The sequence below is a fragment of the Natator depressus genome, chromosome 1 (genome assembly GCF_965152275.1).
Source record: "Natator depressus isolate rNatDep1 chromosome 1, rNatDep2.hap1, whole genome shotgun sequence".
In the NCBI taxonomy this organism is placed as follows: Eukaryota; Metazoa; Chordata; order Testudines; family Cheloniidae; genus Natator; species Natator depressus.
This window is the reverse complement of record NC_134234.1, coordinates 2767864-2790978: the sequence shown is the minus strand read 5'-3', so window position 1 is coordinate 2790978 and position 23115 is coordinate 2767864. Positions and strand designations below refer to the sequence as shown.

Genomic DNA, 23115 nt, shown 5'->3' with positions numbered 1-23115 from the left:
GGGCAGCAGCGTCAGCCCCCAGGTTGCCTTGTGCAGGCTCCTGGCGGAACGTTAGGCTCCTGCAGGGTCAGGCAGCAGATGAGCCGGGGCTGAGAAACGAAGTGGCGCCTAAGTTCGGTATTTACCTGAGTGCCTTTGTGGATCTAGCCCTGGCCACCTTTCTGGAAGATGCTTTAGTCAAATACAAGTTAAGGTTGTTCAATGCCAGGGGGACTCGCTGGCGACACTTGGAGGAAACAGCGAAGTTCCCGGACGTCCACCTCTCACTTTTAAAAAACTCTTTTGTCCTGTCTTTGTACAAGCTGGGTCCCTGTGACAAAAGAGGTTTTTATCTGCTCTTCCCGTCCTCCAGTGGCTCCAGTGTCCCAGCTGCTTCCCTGCTCGAACCCGGGCAATGCCCCTTCCTTAGGTGGCTAACAGCACCATCGTGGGAGGAGAACAGGGTATGATGCTGTATGATTGAATAAAGAACATTTTTATCATTGTTGCTGCCACTGTTACACAACTGCAACAAATCTTGTACAAAGTGTGTCCTGTCAGGTGTCAGAGGGGAAGTTATGATTTGCTAGGTATGATTATCCTGTTCGTGTGCATGTATCGCCTTTGTGTCTGAAGTTATGGTTATTGGTGATGTACTGGTACCAGAGGAGCAATGCCAGTTCATGGCCAGAGCAATGGTGCTGGAGGGGTCCTGACTGCCAGTTCTTATTCTCAGCTCTGCCACCGACTTATTGTGTGGCCTTGGGCAAATCACTTTACCTCTTTGGGGCTCAGTCCATCCATGACATGGGGATAATGCTGCCTAGCAGCCTAGCTAAAGAGCTTCTAGATGTAGTGATCATAAGCATCATGCAGAGTGTACGTTAGACTCAGCTTCCCTGTCCAACTTCAGCCCCGAGGCAATGGGTGCCCTGTCGTTCCAGATAAGGTGCCGTGTACGTGTGTGAATAGCTGGCTAATGGCAGGTGTGCTGTTCATCTCCCTCCCTGTCAGCGACCGAACTCACCCCAGCCTCCGCCCAGCATCCCGCCTTCCCAGCTGACGCAGGGGCTTATCCTTCTGCCTTTCTCAGCTGTTGTCCTCGTAGCTTCAAAGCAGATCTTTCCTCGCCCTGCCCCTGAGGCCTGGCTAAGGGCAAAGAGCTCCCAGCACATCCCCATTGCTGGGACCCTGCCAGCTACAGGCCCCAGGAGGGAAAAAAAGGGAACTGAAATCAAAACAAGTAATCCACAGAATGGTCGCTTGCCTCGGGAATTTGTAGCTGAGTAATAGGGGCAGAGTCCTGGTGGAGTAGGGAGAGAATAGGGGGAGAAGGAGGTTGTGCTATGTGGGAAGAGGACGGGCAAGGGACAGGGTGCCAGGGGTCTAGTTACCTGCAATAAGGGAGGTGGAAGCCCTATGAGTTTATGTGTTCTACACAAACAAATCCCCTAGTTGGTCACCCTGACACTGCACAGTAAGGCCAGGAAAGGCTTTAATGTCTCTGAGTATCCAGTCAGTGATTCAGGGAAGAGGGCCCAGCACCATGTCACCAGCCAGCTCTGCACGGAGCTCGGTCTGAGAGTCAGAGCACCAGGAGAAAACTTTAGGTCCATTTATGAGTAAAGAGCCGGAGCAGCCTGTCCCGGATCTGTTTGGTCCTCACCCCATAGATAATGGGATTTAGCATGGGGGGCATCAGAAGGTAAACGCTGGCAATGAGAACGCGGAAATGCAGGGCCATATTCTTTCCAAAGCGGTACGTGAGGGCAGAGAAGAGACATGGGATGTAGAAGGCTAAGATGGCACAGAGATGGGAGCCGCAGGTCCCAGAAGTCTTGAGACGGGCATCCTTTGTGGGGAGACGAAAGATGGCCTTGAGGATCTGGGTATAGGACAGAGCAATAAAAATCATATCCAGACCAAATACACAGAATACCACAGAGAGGCTGTAGTAATTACTGACATGGATTTCAGTGCAGGCCAGTTTAACCACGGCCATGTGCTCGCAGTATGAGTGGGGTATGATGTTGGTTCTGCAATATGGCCACCGCCTCGCCACTAGAATAAAGGGGAGCACGAGCATACTGCCACGCAGCGCCATGGCCACCCCGATCTTGGCCACCAGGGGGTTTGTCAGGATGGTGGAATGTCTCAGGGGATCACAGATGGCCACATAACGATCAAAAGCCATGGCCACAAATATCCCAGACTCCGTTACTACGAAGCAGTGAAGGAAGTACATCTGGGTGAGGCAGGCACTGAAATCGATCTCTCTGGAATTGAACCAGAAGATCCTCAACATTTTGGGCACGGTGGACGTGGACAGGACCAGGTCAGTGACGGCCAGCATGCAGAGGAAATAGTACATGGGCTCATGGAGGCTCTGCTCCATCTTCACAATGAAGAGAATGCTGAAGTTCCCCAAGATGGCTATGGCGTACATGGCACAGAAGGGGATGGAGATCCAGACGTAGGCCGCCTCCAGGCCAGGAATGCCCAGCAGGATGAAGGTGGAGGGGTTGGCGAAGTCAGTTGTGTTGTAATCTGACATGGAGAAATTGTCCGACTCTGAGGCAGAACGGTGTCTCCTGGATGTACCGTATGTTTCCCTCACTTAATTTATGCCCCCAGAATCCAGGATGATAGTCACAGTAGAAATGCCTGGAGGGAGAGACAATGTTAGCCCTGGGAGCTGTTTTCATGGTGAAGCAGATTTTACACTCTTCGCACACAGTAAAATGACATTGCCATTTATTCAGATAAATGAATTATGAACCACTGACCCTGCTAATGCTGGTTCCCTGTTTTATGGTGCTCCATGTGTCAATAATTCCTACACATCGTGGTGTGGGAAACTTTAATAGGCACCAACAGGAAACATAAGCGTGGATACTTGTTATCCCTCATTCTTGCTTAATTCAGTGAATGGCAGACTAAGAACCCATGCTCTACTGAGTTTGCCATTCACCCACTCACTCAAAATCTGAGAGTGGAAGGAACCAAAGCTTTGCTAAGAGTTGTGTCTGGGGAAACGTTTGAGCTAGGATACATCTCAGGGAAAAGAGACCTGAGCTCCGTGGAAACACCTCCTCATTCGCAGTCGTAGCCAAAACAAGACGATGTTCACATGCTTATGGAATAGGGTGGGGAAAACCCTGCTGTAGACATGCACTGAGTGTTGGTCACTCAGTCTCTATAAAGGACACAGTAGATAGAATGGGGGTTTCCAAGGGAGTCTATGAGAACGGGGGAAGCTGCCATAGGTGGACAGAATGAACATTCTGGGACTATTTCGTTTAGAGAAGAGACAAAGAAGGGGGCATGTGATAGAGGAGAGAAAAAATAAAGAATGGAACTGATTCCATTAAAATGGACTAACAGAGAACAGTTTGCTACCATTAACATCTATAGAAACAGGTTTCAGAGTAACAGCTGTGTTAGTCTGTATTCACAAAAGAAAAGGAGTACTTGTGGTACCTTCGAGACTAACAAATTTATTTGAGAATAAGCTTTCGTGAGCTACAGCTCACTTCATCGGATGCATTCAGTGGAAAATACAGTGGGGAGATTTATATACATAGAGAACATGAAACAATGGGTGTTACCATACACACTGTAACCAGAGTGATCAGGTATGGTGAGCTATTACCAGCAGGAGAGCGGGCGGGGGCGACCTTTTGTAGTGATAATCAAGGTGGGCCATTTCCAGCATTTGACAAGAACGTCTGAGGAACGGTGGTGGGGGGGATAGTTTTACTTTGTGTAATGACTTATCCACTCCCAGTCCTCTATTCAAGCCTAAATTAATTGTATACAGTTTGCAAATTTATTCCAATTCTGCAGTCTCTCCTTGGAGTATAGAAACAGTGCTTCAAAAGGGCTTCTTCTCCAAAGCTGAGGCAAATTATCAGCAAAACTGATTGGGAGGAAAATATTAGACAGAAAACCGGGAATGAAAATTGGGAGTTCTTTAAGAAGAGTTTATTAGATTTTTAAAATGTCACAATTCCACAATCAAGAAAGTGGACAACTTTGGCTCAAAACCTGGTTCAGCTGCAAATTTATTTATTTATTAAAGGTGAAAAACAAATTATTAGAAATGGGGGGGAAGGAAAATATATAGAAAGCAATACATATTGGAAGTTATGAAAATTGATAAGGGACCTTAAGGAAATCAGGGAAAAATCTGTTCTTGGAATGGCTAAGGATCACAAAAAGGAGGTTTTTAAGCATACTAAGAACAAAAGAAATCCGAGAAAAGGCATAGGGCAATTATGTGTTCAAGAAATAGTTTTGTTCTGCGTTCAGAAAGAAGCGGTATGAGGTACTCATATCACTAGATGATGAAATACTTTCCAGTCCATTAGCTGTTGAGGAGGATATAAAACAGCATCTACTGAAGAACCTTAGAATTATGAACGATCGATCAACCACACAGAGATTCGGAATGAGAAGAAAGCAATCAGGCAGTAGCAAGCCAGAACAAAAAGAAGGGAAATTCAGGACAGTAAACTATTCAAAATAAAGGGAAAAAAGATATGACAAGGTTATGATACAAGGGAGAAGATAGTACAGGATTAGTTAAAAATAATTTAGGAATAGAATTAATGCCAGTCAAGAAAATGGTTTATGGAAAACAGGTCTTGTTAAATGACCCCAATTTTAAATTTTATAGAGCACGTGTTAAATAGACTAAAAACTGGCTAACTGACAGATCTAAGAAAGCAGTTTTCAATGGGCCATTCTCAGTAAGTAGGGCTGTTTCTAATGAGGTTTGGTAGATATCCGTTCTACGTCCAATGCTATTCAATATTTTCATCAATGATCTGGAAGTAAATGGAAAATAACTGCAGATAAAATTTGTAGACGATCTGAAGATTGCAACAGTGGTCAAAAAGAGGCAGCCAGGGCAGGAATAACGATTGATCTGTAATGTTTGGTGAGCTGGTAAATGCAAACAAAATGTTTTAATGCATTCAAACAGCCTAGGACACTCTATTATCGAATGCAGGGGTCACTGTGGACAACCAACTCATCGTGAACTCTCAGTGCGATGCTGTGGCCAACAGGGCTGATGCGATCCTTGGATGCATAAACAGGGGCGTGGTGAGTTGGAGCAGGGGAAGGGTTTTACCTCTGCACATGGCATTGGAGAAACCGACTGCATCCAGTCCTGGGGTCCACATTTCAAAAAATAGCAGATGGTGCAGAAAAGATCCACCAAAATGACCGGAGGCTGGAGAAAATGACTGACACAGAGAGAAACTTCAAGAGCTTAACCTATTTATCTTATCAAAAGGATGATCAAGTGGAAACTTTCATGGGGAGAAAATCATGGGTACTAAAGTGCTCTTTATCTAACGGAGAAAGGCAGAGCAAGACCCAATGGCTGGAAGCTGATGCCAGTCACATTCCAGATAGAAATAAAGGCCAAATGTTTAGCACTGAGGATGAATTACTGTTGGTACAAACTATGAAGGGAAATGGAGGATTCTCCAACTCCTCATGTCTGGAGATCCAGACTGGATGCTTCTCTGAAAGATCCACTTTTGGGCTTGTCTACACTTAAAATGTGTCACAGCTGCACTGCCTTACCATTCCAGTGTAGATCCACTTACACCGATGGCAGGGGTTCTCCCCTCGACATAGGTAATCCACCTCTCTGATAGGTGGTAGCTAGGTTGATGGAAGAATTCTTCCTTCAACCTCATGCTGTCTACACCGGGGATAGGTTGATATAGGAGTACTGTGTCCAGTTTTGGTCACCAATGCATAGGAAGTTTGCATTAGCAGAAGCATAGCATGAAAGTCACTGTAGCTGATACTACCAGTCTACTCAGCACTGGTTAGGCCTCAGTTGCAGTACTGTGTCCAGTTTTGGTCATTACTGTATAGAAAGGATGTAGAGAAACTGGAAAGGATCCAGAGGTGAGAGAAAAAGATGGTCCAAGAATGGAATGCAAGCAATACAAGGAAGCTGAAGGAAATGGAAATGTTGGAAAAGAGGAGATGAAGGGGGGACAGGACAGCAGTTTTCAGATATTTGAAAGGCTGCCCTAAAAATATGGAGAATATTGTTCTCATAAGAATGGCCACACTGGGTCAGACCAAAGGCCCATCTAGCCCAGTATCCTGACAGTGGCCAGTGCCAGGTGCCCCAGAGGGAATGAACAGAACAGGGAATCATCAAGTGATCCATCCCCTGTCACTCGTTCCCAGCTTCTGGCAAGCAGAGGTTAGGGACACAATCCATGCCCATCCTGGCTAATAGTCACTGATGGACCTATCCTCTATGAATTTATCTAGTTCTCCTTTTTTTAACCCTGTTATGGTCTTGGCCTTCACAACATCCTCTGGCAAGGAGTTCCACAGGTTGACTGCATTGTGTGAAGAAATACTTCCTTTTATTTGTTTTAAACCTGCTCCTTATTAATTTCATTTGGTGACCCCTAGCTCTTGTGTTATGAGAAGGAGTAAATAGCACTTCCTTATCTACTTTCTCTACACCAGTCATGATTTTATAAACTTCAATCGTATCTCCCCTTAGCTGCCTCTTTCCAAGCTGAAAAGTCCCAGTCTTATTAATCTCTCCTCATACGGAAGCCGTTCCTTACCCCTGATCATATTTGTTGCCCTTTTCTGAACCTTTTCCAAATCCAATATAAACTTTGCTCCAGCCACAGCCTCAGAATTTGTCCATGTATCATACATCTTCTAAAACCTTTCGCCCCAAAGGATCCACTGTGACACTGAAATACAGCCACCCTGGGGCTGGAGGCTAAGAGCCTGAGTAGGGGAGGGAGGAGTACAGCAAAGAGGGACATTTTGGACCATGATACCAGAGCAAACTCATCACCTAAGGTGAAGGCCCTGGGTTGTGCAGAACAGAAAGGGACACAGACCTATTCTCTATCCCATCACGGCTAAGTTGCACTGTGTTTGTCGAGCAGGTGAGCACCTCAGCATGAGATAGGTACCTGTGAATTCTGAGACGGAAGTGTCTTCCCTGGGAATCCCCCTCCGGTAGCCGTGTCCCAGACTTCTCTCACCCCAGTATCTGCAGCAACATCCCACGCCAAGAGCTGACACAGGGGTGTGCACCGTTTATAATATAGCTCTGTGCAATCCCAGTGGGGTTTGCTTGGCCTCGAGGGAAGAAATGGCATCTGAATGTAAACAGGCTGGAGACCAGCCTGTCTGCGCTTCTGTGCTATTTATCCAGCTTTTGGAGTAAACAGTAATTAAGTGACCTTCCCAAAGGGAGATGAGAACTCTTGGGTTCGCCACTGAGTGAGAGAGGAATTGGCTGCTCTGTGCATTTGTGTATGTTTAACAATTATTGTTAATTAGTAAGAAAACTAGGGATAGTACCTAGATCTCCCTAGGATCTGATTCCCTGTAAATGCCTGGGATGTATAGGTAGATAGTAGCTAGATAGATCTCCAGACAGATGACTGAGGGGCAACATGAGCAGTTTTAGGAGGCACATGGGGCTGTTGCTAAGGGATCACAGATCAGTAGTTCTCATCAGTAACTATCATCATACTGTGCAGCACCTTTCGCTGAAGGATCGTCAAAACCCCTAGCAAAGGACAGTTACAATGAACATATTCACATTATACAGATACGTAAACTGAGGCCCAGGGAGACGTGACTTGGCCAGTGTCACACAGAGAATGACAGACACAACCCAGGAGTCCTGACTTCCCTGCTCTAACCACAGCCTTTCTCTAAGTAACTGAGAGCATGACAAGCATGAAATGGATTCAAGGTCTAGCTGTCCCTGTTTATTGGGTCAGTGTTATCGATTTTTTGGGTGGTAACCTGGAACTAGAATCCAGCTGAGACCTCTGGCATAACAATCTGGGTTCTCAGAACAGCAGCCGTGTTAGTCTGTATTCGCAAAAAGAAAAGGAGTACTTGCGGCACCTTACAGACGAACAAATTTATTTGAGCATAAGCTTTTGTGAGCTACAGCTCACTTCATCGGATGCATTCATCCGATGAAGTGAGCTGTAGCTCACAAAAGCTTATGCTCAAATAAATTTGTTAATCTCTAAGGTGCCGCAAGTACTCCTTTTCTTTTTGCAAATCTGGGTTCTGTCTCACACTGTGAGCCTATGACAGGCTGCAATCCTCTCCAGGTCATGCACTTACACAGCCAGGGACATTGCCAGCTGAGTTACATGAATGCTTTCACTAGCCACTCATGAACCAACAACAGAGAGGTTTCAGCCAGTTCCCTGCAGCTCCTCAGCCTAGGACCCCAGAGCTGTATTGTCTTGCCCTGGTCAGAAGCATGGCCAGTGTAAACGTATTACCCAGTCTGCCCCTCCCTCAATGTGGAGAAGACATGACACCATCACCTGTTCCTGAGCATAAATCTCTTTTTTATTTCAAACATTCAAGTGTTGCAAAACATTGTAGTGTTACGCCCATGCGTGCTTGTGTTGGAGACTTTAGGGCATGGCCATTAGTTAAGTCGAGGGGATGGAAGGCTATAAGGGTTGAGAAAGTTTTTTTGCTGAAGGCCTAAGGTTTTTTTTTAATTGTTTTTAATAGAATTTAGGCCTGGCTGGTTTAAGTAAGCTTTTTTGCTTTTAAAATAATGTTGCAGCTGCAAATAATGTTTTATAGTATAAGGTTTGCTGACACCAAATTAAAAATAATAATAAAAAAACCAACTACAAGGCCAAACAAAATGTGCTGGTTGTTTAAGTTCCTAAAAATGCTTGTTAAAGGTTGCAAAAAAATAAACATTGTTGTAACCCATATAAAAAAGACAAAGTATTTATGCAAAGTTTTAATTGGCTGATGTGTAGTGCAGTAGCATTAAAACATATAAAAGTGTGTGTAATGATCTGAGGTGCAGGATTTAAAATTCTATTCTCCCTGTACCTTGTTTGCAGCTGCAAATAAACTTTTCTGCTTCTCCACGCCGTTATAATTATTAAGTAAAACACACCGGGTAACAAACCCCTGTTGTTGTTTTGCCTCTCAGCATTGGGTGCCAGCAACACTTGCAATCTTCTGTGTACCTTTGAACACTTGATAGATCAGCCTAGTTGTTGGAGGGTTTTTCCCTTCATCCTCTCCCTGGGTTCTTGTCACACAGACAGAGAGCAACAGACAAGAAGTCCAAAGTGCAGACAATACAATGTTTATTGGGGTTAGTTTCTCTCATAAATATAAAGGGAAGGGTAACCACCTTTCTGCTGGGAACAGCTATCAGAGGCAAAAGTATCAGGTTACAGCGGAGTAAATTTGGAATTCACAAGCAGGTTGTTTTTTTCTTTCTAACTCTTGGGTATAGCTAGGTTAAAAACAGAGAGGCTAGGATGACAGAAAGCAATGTCCAACTGAAACTGGAATTAGCCAGATTTGAAGCTGAGGAAAGACAGAAGGAACATGAAAGACAGGTAGAACTCAGAAAGATGGAGATTGATGCACAAGCGGCCAGAGAAAAAAGCTGCTAGGGAGGAAGAAACGGCCAGATGAAAAGCTGCCCATGAGAGAGCTATGGAGGCCCAGAAGCATTCTCAGGAGGAGAGGGAAAGAGAGAGGAAGCATGACTGGCTGTTATGGAGTTGAAGAGACAAAACCGTTCAGCTGCTGACTCCACTTCCCCGACAATCCCCAAATGGGAGCGACTATGTCCACAGTATGATGAATCCAGTGATATTGCTGAACATTTTCTCACCTTTGAGAGACTGTGCACAATCCATAAAATTCCTGACACTCAAAAGATGACCACATTGGTAGCAAAATTGACTGGAAGAGCTCTGGACATATTCAACAAGATGCCTATTGATGAGACTTCTGACTATGATAAATTCAAGGATTTGGTTTTAAAACAATTTCAAGTTACATGTGAAACTTACAGAGTAAAATTTTGAACCCTTAAGATAGGGCCTGGACTAAGTAATGTGGCTTATGTAAATCAGATAAAGGATCTGTTAGCTAAATGGGTCAAAGGAAGGGGTGTCACTGGCTTGGAAGCAGTGTGTGATTTGATAGCTCAGGAACAATTCCTGAATATGTCTGATGATGATATAAAAGAATGTTCATGGGATAAGAAAATGGACTCAGCAGAAACTCTTGCTTCTTATGCTGATCAATACAAGCAGTCCCAGACCACCAGAGAGGCGGGGCAAACTGGAACAAAACGTCGTGGAGGGAGGAACAACCCTGCTGGCAGTCTGAGTGGATACCAGAAGGGACACCTGAGGACCACACCCTACTACGGGGGGCAGCCCAAGGCCCCAACTACACCCCAAGGAAAACCCCAGCCACCTTATCGTCCCACCACACCGTTCTCCAGCAACCCACCTCGCCCCAGTGACCAGTCAGCTGGGCGATGTTTTAAATGTAACGAGCCAGGGCATGTAAAGGCCAACAGCCCCAAGAACCCCAACAGATTACAGTTATTTCCACCAGGGGCACACCATAGGTCCTCAGGCCCAGATGCCTCCCAGATACCCTCAGAGCAGAGTGAAACTGTGGGCAGGAAGAAGTTTACAGCCTGGAGGGACACCGGAACACAAGTGTTGGCTATCCATGCTTCCTTAGTGGACCCCAAATTCATCGACCCAGAGGTCCAAGTGACAATTCAACCCTTCAAGTCAAACTCTTTTGACCTGCCTACAGCCAAGTTGCCTGTCCAGTACAAGGGCTGGTCAGGAATGTGGACTTTTGCAGTCTATGATGATTATCTCATCCCCATGCTGCTGGGGGAAGACTTGACCAGTCATGTGAAGCTAGCCAAGAGGGTGGGAATGGTCACTCGCAGCCAGGCTAAGCAAGGTCTCACACCTAGCTCTTTTCCATAGACTTCTACCAGGGCCCAGTCAGAGGTGATGGAACTGGACCCCATGCCAACCTCTGCAACAGCAGTAGTGGGTCCAGTCCCAGAGACCCAGACAGAGTCAGTCCCAGAACCAGAACTGGCGGAACAACCAGCACCAGAACCATTGCCAGCACTGAATCCAGTGCTTGCAACACCAACACCAGAGGGCCCCACCGAACCTGAACCGGCAGCAGCAGATAACCCTACACAAGAAGCTCAGCCGGAACCTGAAACCCAACATAGTGCACCAGCGGAGAGTGGTTCACAGTCCATGAAAACAGCCCCATTGTCTGCATACCTTCCAGAGGGACCAAGCCTAGGTCCACAATCCAATGAGGAACTGATGTCTCCAGCATCAAGGGAACAGTTCCTGACTGAACAGAAAGCAGATGAAAGATTCCAGAGAGCTTGGAGGGCATCATGGAACCAACCCACCACCTCTCAGCTCTTCTAATCGACCAGGTTTGTTTTAGAAAGAGGACTTTTATACAAGGAAACTCTTTCTGGTGGACACCAGGAAAACTGGCATCCTCAGAGACAGTTGGTAGTTCCAACTAAATACCGGGTAAAGCTCTGAAACTTAGCCCACAATCATCCTAGTGGCCATGCTGGGGTGAACAGAACCAAAGACCATTTGGGAAAGTTGTTCCACTGGGAGGGAATGGTCAAGGATGTTTCTACCTATGTCTGGTCTTGTGAGGTATGCCAAAGAGTGGGAAAACCCCAAGACCAGGTCAAAGCCCCTCTCCAGCCACTCCCCATCATTGAGGTTACTTTTCAGCGAGTAGCTGTGGATATTCTGGGTCCTTTTCCGAAAAAGACACCCAGAGGAAAGCAGTACATACTGACTTTCATGGATTTTGCCACCTGATGGCCAGAAGCAGGAGCTCTAAGCAACACCAGATCTACAAGTGCTTGCCAGGCATAAACGGACATTTTTGCCAGGGTAGGTTAGCCCTCCAACATCCTCACAGATTCGTGAACTAAAAAGGGATCATAAAAAGCCTCTGGGAAGGTAATGGGGTGAGCCACTTGGTTGCCACCCCTTACCACCATCAAACAAATGGCATGGTGGAGAAATTTAATACAACTTTGGGGGCCATGAAATGTAAATTCGTAAATGAGCACTCCAATGATTGGGACCTAGTGTTGCAGCAGTTGCTCTTTGCCTACAGCGCTGTACCCCATCCTGGTTTAGGGTGTTTACAATTTGAACCTGTATATGGCCGTGAGGTTAAGGGGCCATTACAGTTGGTGAAGCACCAAGGGGAGGGGTTTACACCTTCTCCAGGAACTAACATTCTGGACTTTGTAATCAACCTACAAAACACACTCCGAACCTTTTTAGCCCTTGCTAAAGAAAACTTACGGGCTGCTCAAAAAGAGCAAAAAGCCTGGTATGATAAACGTGCCAGAGAGTGTTCCTTCAAAGTAGGGGACCAGGTCATGGTCTTAAAGGCGCTCCAGGCCCATAAAATGGAAGCATCGTGGGAAGGGCCATTCATGGTCCAAGAGTGCCTGGGAGCTGTTAATTATCTCATAGCATTCGCCACCTCAAACTGAAAGCCTAAGGTGTACCATATTAATTCTCTGAAGCCCTTTTGTTCCAGACATTTATAGGTTTGTCAGTTTACAGCCCAGGGAGGAGATGAAGCTGAGTGGCCTGAAAGTGTCTACTATGAAGGGAAAAGTGCTGGTGGCGTGGAAGAGGTGAACCTCTCCATGACCCTTGGGCGTATGCAGCAACAGCAGATCAAGGAGCTGTGCACTAGCTACGCGCCGACATTCTCAGCCACCCCAGGACTGACTGAACGGGCATACCACTCCATTGACACAGGTAATGCTCACCCAATTAAAGTCCAACCTTACCGGGTGTCTCCTCAAGCTAAAACTGCTATAGACCGGGAGATCCAGGAGATGTTACAGATGGGTGTAATCCGTCCCTCCGGCAGTGCATGGGCATCTCCAGTGGTTCTAGTTCCCAAACCAGATGGGGAAATACGTTTTTGCGTGGACTACCGTAAGCTAAATGCTGTAACTCGCCCAGACAACTATCCAATGCCATGCACAGATGAACTATTAGAGAAACTGGGGCGGGCCCACTTCATCTCTACCTTAGACTTAACCAAGGGGTACTGGCAGGTACCGCTGGATGAATCCGCCAAGGAAAGGTCAGTCTTCACCACACATCTCGGGCTGTATGAATTTAATGTACTCCCTTTCGGGCTGCGAAATGCAACCGCCACCTTCCAAAGACTTGTAGATGGTCTCCTAGTTGGATTAGGAGAATATGCAGTCGCCTACCTTGACGATGTGGCCATATTTTCGGATTCTTGGGCAGACCACCTGGAACATCTACAAAAAGTCCTTGAGCGCATAAGGGAGGCAGGACTAACTGTTAAGGCTAAGAAGTGTCAAATAGGCCTAAACAGAGTGACTTACCTTGGACACCAGGTGGGTCAAGGAACTATCAGCCCCCTACAGGCCAAAGTGGATGCTATCCAAAAGTGGCCTGTCCCAAAGTCAAAGAAACAGGTTCAATCCTTCTTAGGCTTGGCCGGTTATTAGAGACGATTTGTACCGTAATACAGCCAAATCGCTGCCCCACTGACAGACCTAACCAAAAAGAAACAGCCAAATGCCGTTCAGTGGACCGAAAAGTGTCAGAAGGCCTTTAACAAGCTTAAAGCGACACTCATGTCTGACCCTGTACTAAGGGCCCCAGATTTTGACAAACTGTTCCTAGTAACCACAGATGCGTCCGAGCGTGGTGTGGGAGCAGTTTTAATGCAGAAAGGACCTGATCAAAAATTCCACCCTGTAGTGTTTCTCAGAAAAAAACTGTCTGAGAGGGAAAGCCACTGGTCAGTCAGTGAAAAAGAATGTTACGCCATTGTCTATGCTCTGGAAAAGCTATGCCCATACATTTGGGGACGGCGTTTCCACCTGCAAACCGACCATGCTGCACTGAAGTGGCTTCACACCGTCAAAGAAACTAACAAAAAACTTCTTCGGTGGAGTTTAGCTCTCCAAGATTTTGATTTCGACATCCAACGCATCTCAGGAGCTTCTAACAAAGTGGCTGATGCACTCTCCCGTGAAAGTTTCCCAGAATCAACTGGTTAAAATCGTCCTTGAGATGTGGAAAATATTGTTAGTCTTTATGTACTTGGTAGTATGTTTAGAGATGCATGTGTCTTATTAACTCTGTTTTTCCTAGAGCTCCAGGAAGAAATCCCAGCCAGTGTCTCACCCTAGCTGAGATTTGGGGGGCGTGTCATAAATATAAAGAGAAGGGTAAACCCCTTTAAAATCCCTCCTGGCCAGAGGAAAAATCCTCTCACCTGTAAAGGGTTAAGAAGCTAAAGGTAACCTCGCTGGCACCTGACCAAAATGACCAATGAGGAGAAAAGATACTTTCAAAAGCTGGGAGGAGGGAGAGAAACAAAGGGTCTGTGTCTGTCGGTATGCTGCTTTTGCCGGGGATAGACCAGGAATGGAGTCTTAGAACTTTTAGTAAGTAATCTAGTTAGGTATGTGTTAGATTATGATTTCTTTAAATGGCTGAGAAAAGAATTGTGCTGAATAGAATGACTATTTCTGTCTGTGAGTCTTTTTGTAACTCAAGGTTTTGCCTAGAGGGATTCTCTATGTTTTGAATCTAATTACCCTGTAAGGTATCTACCATCCTGATTTTACAGAGGTGATTCCTTTACTTCTATTAAAAGTCTTCTTGTAAGAAAACTGAATGCTTTTTCATTGTTCTCAGATCCAAGGGTTTGGGTCTGTGGTCACCTATGCAAATTGGTGAGGATTTTTACCAAACCTTTCCCAGGAAGTTGGGTGCAAGCGTTGGGAGGATTTTGGGGGGAAAGACGTGTCCAAACTACGTTTCCCAGTAAACCCAGTTAGAGTTTGGTGGTGGCAGTGGATATTCCAAGGACAAAGGATAAAATTAATTTGTACCTTGGGGAAGTTTTAACCTAAGCTGGTAAAAGTAAGCTTAGGAGGTTTTCATGCAGGTCCCCACATCTGTACCCTAGAGTTCAGAGTGGGGGAGGAATCTTGACAACAGAGTTCGAAGGTACCACAAGGGTCAGCTAGTCTGACCCCCTGCCAAGATGCAGGAGGTATTCAGTCTAAACCATCCCAGGCAGATGGCTGTCCCTCCACCTTTTGAATACATCCAGCAAAGGAGCTTCCATAACCTGCCAACTCGTCTGTTCCATTGTCCACCTGTTTTTACAGTAAGGAGGCTTTACCTGAATTTTAATCTAAATCTTCTCTGCTGTAGTTTGAACCTATCGCCTCTTGTCCTGCGCTCTGCGGCAAGAGAGAACAACTTTCCTCCACCTTTTTTATAGTAGCCTTTCAAATATATGAAGACTGCTGTCATCTCCCCCCTTCAATCTCCTCTTTTCCATACTAAACCCGTTTCCTTCAGCTTATTTATACAGCTTGCATTCCATCCCTTGCAACATCTTTGTGCCTTCCCTCTGGATCCTTTCCTGTTTCCCTACACCCTTCTATATGGTCATGATCAAAACTGGACACAGTGCTCCAACTGAGTTCTAACCAGCATCAAGTAGAGCAGTGCTATCACCTCCTGTTACTTGCATGCTAAGCCTCTGCTAATATAACTTAACATTGCTCTTTTTTGAAACAGCAAAAAAAAAAAAAAAAACCAACAACTCCACACCCCGAAGAGATTAAGTAGATCAACCTAACCCTGGTATAGATAGCATGAGGTTGAGAGTGGAATTCTTCCACTGGACTAGCTATCACCTGCCTTTGTAGCATTTTAAGTGTAGATGAGCCCTCAAGCAGATCTTCCAGAAAACCATCCACTCTGGGCTGCAGACATGCGGAGTTGGAGTTGGAGAATCCACCATTTCTCTTTGCAGGGTTCTCCAGTGGTTAATCTCCCTCAGGGCTAAACATTTGGCCCTTATTTCCAATTGGAATTTGTCTCACTTCAGCTTCCAGCCATTGGGCCTTCCTCTGCCTTTCTCTCTGTCTGGCATTTTCTCCCACCTCAAATCATTTCTGTGGGTCTTTTCTGCACCCTCTCCAATTTTTCAACTTTCCTTTTGAAATGAGGACCCCAGAACTGGACGCAGTTGGTTATACCAGTGCCATTTGCAGAGGTGAAATCCTTCTCCTGCTTCAACTCACCGCTCCCCTATTTATGCATCCAAGGATTGCATCAGTCCTTTTGGTCACAGCATCACAGTGGGAGCTCACAATGAGTTGGGTGTCCACAGTGACCCCTAAATCCATTTCAGGTCCCTGCATTCCATAATACAGAGCCCTAGTCTGAGGATCAAGCCAGTATTCCCCCATCCAAGATGATAACATTTGAGTGTATTAAAACATTTTATTTTGCGTGGGCCCAGCTCAACAAATGATCCAGATCAATTAGTGTGCGTTCCCTGGCCTCCTTATTGTAACCACTCTGCCAATGTTTGAGTGGTGTACAAATTTTATCTGCAGTGATATTCTATTTGCTTCCAGATCATTGATGGAAATATTGAATAGCATCCAGCCTAGAACTGATTCCTGCAGAAACCTATTAGATACTCCCCCATTCCCTGACAATGGTCAATTCGCAACTGGCTTCTGAGATCTGACATTTAGTTAGTGTTTAGTCCATTTTACATGTGCTCTGCTGATATTGTAGAGTGTTTATTTGTTTATCAGTATATTTTCCCCTACTAAATCTAATGTCTCAGAGAAATTAAGGTTCAGTGCATCTGCACAATTCCCTTGATCAACCAAACATTTACTCTCATTACATAAATAAATTGGGATTATTTGCAAAAACCTGTTTTCCATAAACTATGTTGTTGACTGGCATTAATTATATTCCTAGATTTTTTTTTACAATAATCCCATACCAGCTTTTCCATTGTTTTCTAACCTTGTGAAATCTTTTTATTTTGAAATTTCCCTTAGTTTTTTAATAGTTTATGTTTAACAGGGACCTGCCCTGCATTCACCTCCTTTTTGAGGTGGGAGGGAGCTCTGCTTTTGCCTATTGTGTACTTGTTCCGAGTGAGATTTGTGGTTTATCAGTCGCTCCGTAACTCTGGTGTTTGTAACTCTAAGGTTCTACTGTAGATGCTTTTAACACCCTACTTGACTACTAATGGTCCGGAAATTGTTTCATCACTTGAGGTGATATGAGTACACCACACTGCTTCTTTCCAAATGCAGAACAAAACTATTTCTTGAACACATCTGCCTTTTTTGCAACATTAAAAGGTTTCTCTCCCCTTCTAGGAACTCACTTAAATATTTTCTAGGATTTCTTATGTGCTTAATATACTTAATAACCTTCAACTTCCCTGATCAGTTTTCAAACCTTCCAATTTGTATTGCTTGGTATCTATTTTGCTTTTCTCCCATGTGTTATATGTTGCTTTCCCCTGCCTAACTGCTGCCTTCACTTTGCCACTGAAGTGGGGTTTTAGGCAAAGTTGTTCACTTTCTTGACTGTGGAATCATGACTTTTTAAGTTATCAAAAACCCTTGTTCAAAAACTCCCAATTTTCATTCCCATTTTTCTCTCTGACTTTTCCTCCCAATCAGTTTTTCTGATAATTTGCCTCAGCTTTGGGGAATTAGCCCTTTTGACGCACTTAGTGTCTATAGATATCACTGTTTGAGGACTCTTCTCTGTTTCTCAATTTGAATGTAATGTAATCAGTTCCATTCTTGATTTTCCTTTCCTCAGTCATATGCCCCCGTATTTGTCTCTTCTCTAAACAGTCCCAGACTTTTCGGTCACTCGGCATATGGCAGCCTTCCCCATTCTCAAAGCCTATCTTGGAATTCCCCTTTTTATCTGCTCTATCCTTTACAGAATAAAGTGATGAAAACTGGGTGTGTGTTCACAGCAGGTTATTCTCCAACGCTTTCCTTATGCATCCGAACATTGTCTTTGTTTTGACCATTTCTGCGAATGAGCTGGTGTTTCCATAGAGCTGCTGTCAGTGACGAGAAGGTCTTTTCCCTGAGGTGTATCTCGTGCTAGTGCCCATTAAGGTTTCCCACACCATGATGTTTACAAATTATTGACACAGGGAGCCCCATTTGCATTAGTAGAGTCAGTTGTTTATAATTCATTTTTCTGAATAATGAAAATGTCATTTTTCAGTATGTGAAGAGCCACCAATCTGCTTCATCCATGAGAACAGCCCCCAGTAGTGCGTGAACTGTCTGATATTCACATTTTCTCTCCATCCAGGCAGTTGCACTCCTACCATAGACCCTGGGCATATACAGAAAGTTAGGGGAAGATACGGTACAAACAGGAGACACTGTTCTACCTCAGAGTTGGACAACTTCTGCCCTGCTCTATGTCAGATTCCAACACAACCGAATTCACCAACCCCTCCATCTTCATCCTGCTGGGCATTCCTGGCCTTGAGTTGGCCCATGTCTGGATCTCCATCCCCTTGTGTGCCATGTACATCATAGTCATCTTGGGGAACTTCACCATCCTCTTCATTGTGAAGAGGGAGCGGAGCATCCATGAGCCCATGTACTATTTCCTCTGCATGCTGGCCATCACCGACCTGGTCTTGTCCATATCCACCATGCCCAAAATGCTGGCAATCTTCTGGTTCAATTCCAACGAGATAGTTTTCAGTGCCTGCCTCACCCAGCTGTACTTTGTTCACTGCTTCTCAGCGATCGAGTCTGGAATCTTCGTGGCCATGGCTGTGGACCAGTACGTGGACATCTGCCATCCCCTGAGACATTCCACCATCCTGACAAACCGCATGGTGGCCAAGATTGGCCTGGCCATGGTGCTGCGTGGCAGCATGCTCGCACTGCCCTATCCCTTCCTGGCAAGGCGGTGGCCGTATTGCAGAACCAGCATCATCCCCCATACGCACTGTGAGCACATGTATGTGGTAAAGCTGGCCTGTGCCGACATCCGTATCAGTAGTTACTATGGCCTATTTGTGATATTTAGTGTGATTTGTCTGGATGTGTTTTTTATTGTCACGTCGTATACCCAGATCCTTAGGGCCATCTTCAGCCTCCCAACAAAGGACGCCCGGCTCAAGACTTTTGGGACCTGTGGCTCCCACCTCTGTGTCATCTTAGCCTTTTACATCCCGACTCTCTTCTCTTCCCTCACATCCTGATTTGGGCATGATTTGCCCCTTCATTTCCTTGTTTTTATTGCCAACATGTACCTCTTTATGCCCCCAATGCTAAACCCCATCATCTACGGGGTGAGGACCAAACAGATCCAGGACAGGCTTCTCTGGCTCTTTACTCATAAAGGGACTTAAAGTTTTCTCCTGGTGCTCTAGACCTGAGACCAAGCTCCATGAAAACCAGGCTGGTGACATGGTTCTGGGCCCTCTTCCCTGACTCAACAGTCAAAAAGACATTAAATCCTTTACTGGCCTTACTGTGCTTTCTCTGCACGACATACTATGGAATTAGCATACATACAACTTACTATCACATAGGGTTCCCACCTTTCTAATTGTAATTCTAATTGCAACTGGACACCTGTTACACTTGGGCACCTATGCTGTGCCCCACCTTTCCCCCCAAAATCCTCACCGCTGCTCTACATCTTCCGTCAAGGCCAGGAATCCGTATAGAAGCAGCTAAGGTTTGGGAGCAGGGCTCTGAGGCAGACAAGTGAGGCAATGCATCATACATCCTGTGTACCCTAAAACTCAGCTACAAAGTCCTGAAGGATGAGACAGTTGTGTGGCTTATTTCCTTAACTTTCAGCTCCTTTTTGTTCTTCCCCCCTGGGAACCTATAGCCCTTTGCCCTGAGACTGGCCCTGGAGGCAGGACAGGGATCAGCTTTGAAACTAGGAGGACAACAGCTAAGAGAGGCAGAAGGAGAAATCCCTGCATTAGCTGGGATGGCAGCATGCTGGGCAGAGGCTGAGGTGGCTGTGGGAGCTCACAGGGAGGGAAATAAACAGCACACCTGCCATTAAACCACCAGTCACACACATACGTGGCACCTTATCTGGAAATAAAGGTCCCCCATTGCCCAGGGGCTGAACCTGAACCGTGAAGCTGAGTCTAACATACGCTCTGCATGAGGATTTTGATCACTACCTCTAGAAGCTCTTTAGCTCTTGCTTCTCCCCTCACTTAAGCCCCGTGCTGCAGTGATAAGCTGCAGTCCTTTATCTGGCCACTCCCTCCAGCATCCAGTGGGGAAAAGGGGGGGGGGACCCAGGCCCACCCACTTCTCTGGGCCCCGGCTAAGCGACCCTTGAGTGGCAGCCAGTTGCTGACTTCTTCCACTCCGCTCTACTGCCTGCCTTCCCTGGTCCACTTCCCCGTAGCCCTTGCACCCACTCAGCCCTTGTGTCAGGGTCAGCAGTCTGGCAGTGGTCAGCCAGCGGTCCTGCTACCCTGCCCAGCACTGCTCTGTCTAGGGTGCTGTTAGGAAGTCAGTCCCTCTGCTAGGAACCAGTCCCCCTCCCTTGCTGGTCAGGGAGAGACTGATCTCTCCTCTGGTCAGCAGCCCTTTTATCGGGCACAGCTTCGCCCTGTTTCACTGTCCACGGGCCCTTTCTAATTGGCTGCGAGTCTGCACAGCCTCTCTGGCCAATTTTAACCCTCTCCTCTCCAGGGTGGGGCAGCCGCCCCACTACACTGACCCACACTGAGTAAAGGCTTGGCACTAATGAAAGACTGTTTGCTGCTGGCCCTGAACACAGGCCTGAATACAGGCCCAAGCCATAAATCTTATTGCTGTAAAGAATCAAACCCGGGCATACGGCCTGATTCCATACCAAGTGGTTAAGTTGTTTTGAATAATAACCAATTCTCTGTAAATATTCAGTAAACTTATAATATTAAAAAAAGCACGCAAAACTTGCAGGGGCAGCTTGTTGCAACTGGACACGTTGAAATCTTAACTCTGTCGAAGGAGAAGAGGCAGTTTTTTAGTGGTGACTCGAATGTTGGACCATACTGCAGTGGTCAGAACTCTCGGTGTTGCTGTAAATTATTATAGTGGCTGGTGTATTGTTAAGTATACTTATGTTGCATTGCATATGAAGATAACCTATAAGTAATGGAATGTGTTACCTAGGGAGGTGGTGGAATCTCCTTCCTTAGAGGTTTTTAAGGTCAGGCTTGACAGAACCCTGGCTGGGATGATTTAGATGGGGATTTGTCCTGCTTTGAGCAGGAGGTTGGACTAGATGACCTCCTGAGGTCCCTTCCAACCGTGATATTCTATGATCTCCATCCCCTTCTGCATGATGTACACCATAGCCGTGTTGGGAAACTTCAGCATCCTGTTCACTGTGAAGATGGAGACGAGCCTCCATGTGCCCATGTTCTATTTCCTCTGCATGCTGGCTGTCATTGACCTGGGCCTGTCCACATCCATCCTGCCCAAAAAGCTGTCAATCTTCTGGTTCAGTTCAAGGGAAATAGATTTCAGTGCCTGCCTCATCCAGATGTACTTCATTCACTGCTTCTTAGAGATGGAGTCAGGGATCTTCGTGGCCATGGCTGTGGATCACTACGTGGCCATCTGCCATCCCCTGAGACATTCCACCATCCTGACTAACCCTGTGGTGGCCAAGATCAGCCTGGCTGTGGTTCTGCGCAGAAGCATATTTGTACTGCCATATCCCTTGCTGGCGAGTCAGTGGCCATATTGCAGAACCAACATAATCCCCACATGTACTTTGAGTACATGGCTGTGATGAATCTGGCCTGCACCGACATCCACGTCAGTCGTTACTATGGTCTCTTTGTGCTATTGTCTGTGATTGGTGTCCTATATCCAGATCCTCAGGGCCATCTTCAGCCTTTCCACAAAGGACATCCAGCTCAAGACTTTTGGGACCTGCAGCTCCCACCTGTGTGCCATCTTAGCCTTTTACATCCCAGCTCTCCTTTCCTCCCTCATGTACCAGTTTGGCCACACGGTGTCCTTGCATTTCCATATTCTCATTGCCGAAGTGTACCTCCAATGCTAAACCCCATCATCTACAGGGTTAGCACCAAACAGATTTGGGGCAGGCTGCTCCAGCCCTTTACTCATAAAGGCAACTAAAGTTGCACCTAAAGCTTCTTGCCTCCATGCCCCATCCCTTCCCCTGCCTATTGCCCTGGGCCAACCCCTATTGGTCCCTCCTCTCCTCCCACATCGGTCCCCTCTGGTCTGGTCTGGGACAAGACTTTCTGCAGCCTGACAAGGAGCCTACTGTAAGTGTAGTGAGGATGCAGCACTGGGACTGACTGGCCAGTCAGGAACAGAGAAGGAAGCCAAGAAACAGTATAAAATCAGCTGAGGGTTGAGAGCAGGGTTGTGTGTGACAGGCAGGGGATATTTGCATCATACAGCTTGTGGTCCCTAAAGTGTGACCACTGTGTATCTTATTTCTGTAGCTTTCAGCTCCCTTTTATTCCTAATTGTCTTTTAATGCATGGAACGGATGTGCCCATGGTCACCCAGCAAACCCATTGCAGAGCTGGGACTCGCCACTCCCAGCTCACAGGTCTTTGCTGATGGTATAGCTCTAATTAAATGACCATGGCCAAATCCTCAGATAGTGTAAGTGGGTGCAGTCCCACTGAAATCAGAAGAGATCTCCTCATTAGAGAAACCAATGGAGAGAGAGAGCACCAGGCCTCTGTGCTGCTGCATGGACCATATGAGCCAGGTCTGAGAGAAACTAAGCCCTTTCTGCTGCATCAGTTTCCCCATCTGTAAACGGGGATACCGACTGGGACTCATGAGCAATAGTGCGTGAAGCACTTATCAGTATTGAGGTCTCAGTGATTCAATACAGCCGAGGATGCCAAATTCAGGACAGGTTTCAGAGTAACAGCCGTGTTAGTCTGTATTTGCAAAAAGAAAAGGAGTACTTGTGGCATCTTAGAGAATAACCAATTTATTTGAGCATAAGCTTTCATGAGCTACAGCTCACTTTATCGGATGCATACTGTGGAAACTGCAGAAGACATTATATACACAGAGACCATGAAACAATACCTCCTCCCACCCCGCTCTCCTGCTGGTAATAGCTTATCTAAAGTGATCACTCTTCTTACAATGTGTATGATAATCAAGTTGGGCCATTTCCAGCACAAATCCAGCACAAATTCAGGACAAAGTGCTGAGAAATCGGGCAGACTCACACCTGGCTGGTGGGTGTGGACGAGAAGCTGGATATGAGTCAACAGTGTGCCCTTGTTGCCAAGAAGGCCAATGGCATTTTGGGATGTATATGTAGGGGCATTGCCAGCAGATTGAGGGACGTGATC

The 23115-nt window shown here is 46.1% G+C and overlaps 1 protein-coding gene and 2 pseudogenes across 1 annotated transcript; 2 read left to right on the top strand and 1 right to left on the bottom strand.

Moving 5' to 3' along the window:
- Positions 1–1503: 1503 nt before the first annotated feature.
- LOC141998236 (olfactory receptor 52R1-like) lies at positions 1504–2657 on the bottom strand (annotated as a pseudogene).
- A 15532-nt stretch (positions 2658–18189) lies between these two features.
- On the top strand, positions 18190–19137 carry LOC141998157 (olfactory receptor 52R1-like; annotated as a pseudogene).
- A 1958-nt stretch (positions 19138–21095) lies between these two features.
- LOC141980930 (olfactory receptor 52M1-like) lies at positions 21096–21824 on the top strand. The gene is made up of 2 exons (XM_074942707.1): positions 21096–21482; positions 21633–21824. The coding sequence occupies exons 1-2, from the start codon at positions 21096–21098 to the stop codon at positions 21822–21824; spliced, it is 579 nt and encodes a 192-aa protein (XP_074798808.1).
- Positions 21825–23115: the final 1291 nt, after the last annotated feature.

Excerpts from the sequence above, each read along its gene's own strand:
- LOC141980930 (XM_074942707.1), top strand. The coding sequence starts at position 21,096 with ATGTACACCATAGCCGTGTTGGGAAACTTCAGCATCCTGTTCACTGTG. Across the intron at positions 21,483-21,632 it reads TACTGCCATATCCCTTGCTG|ATCCTCAGGGCCATCTTCAG; the intron begins GCGAGTCAGTGG and ends TCCTATATCCAG.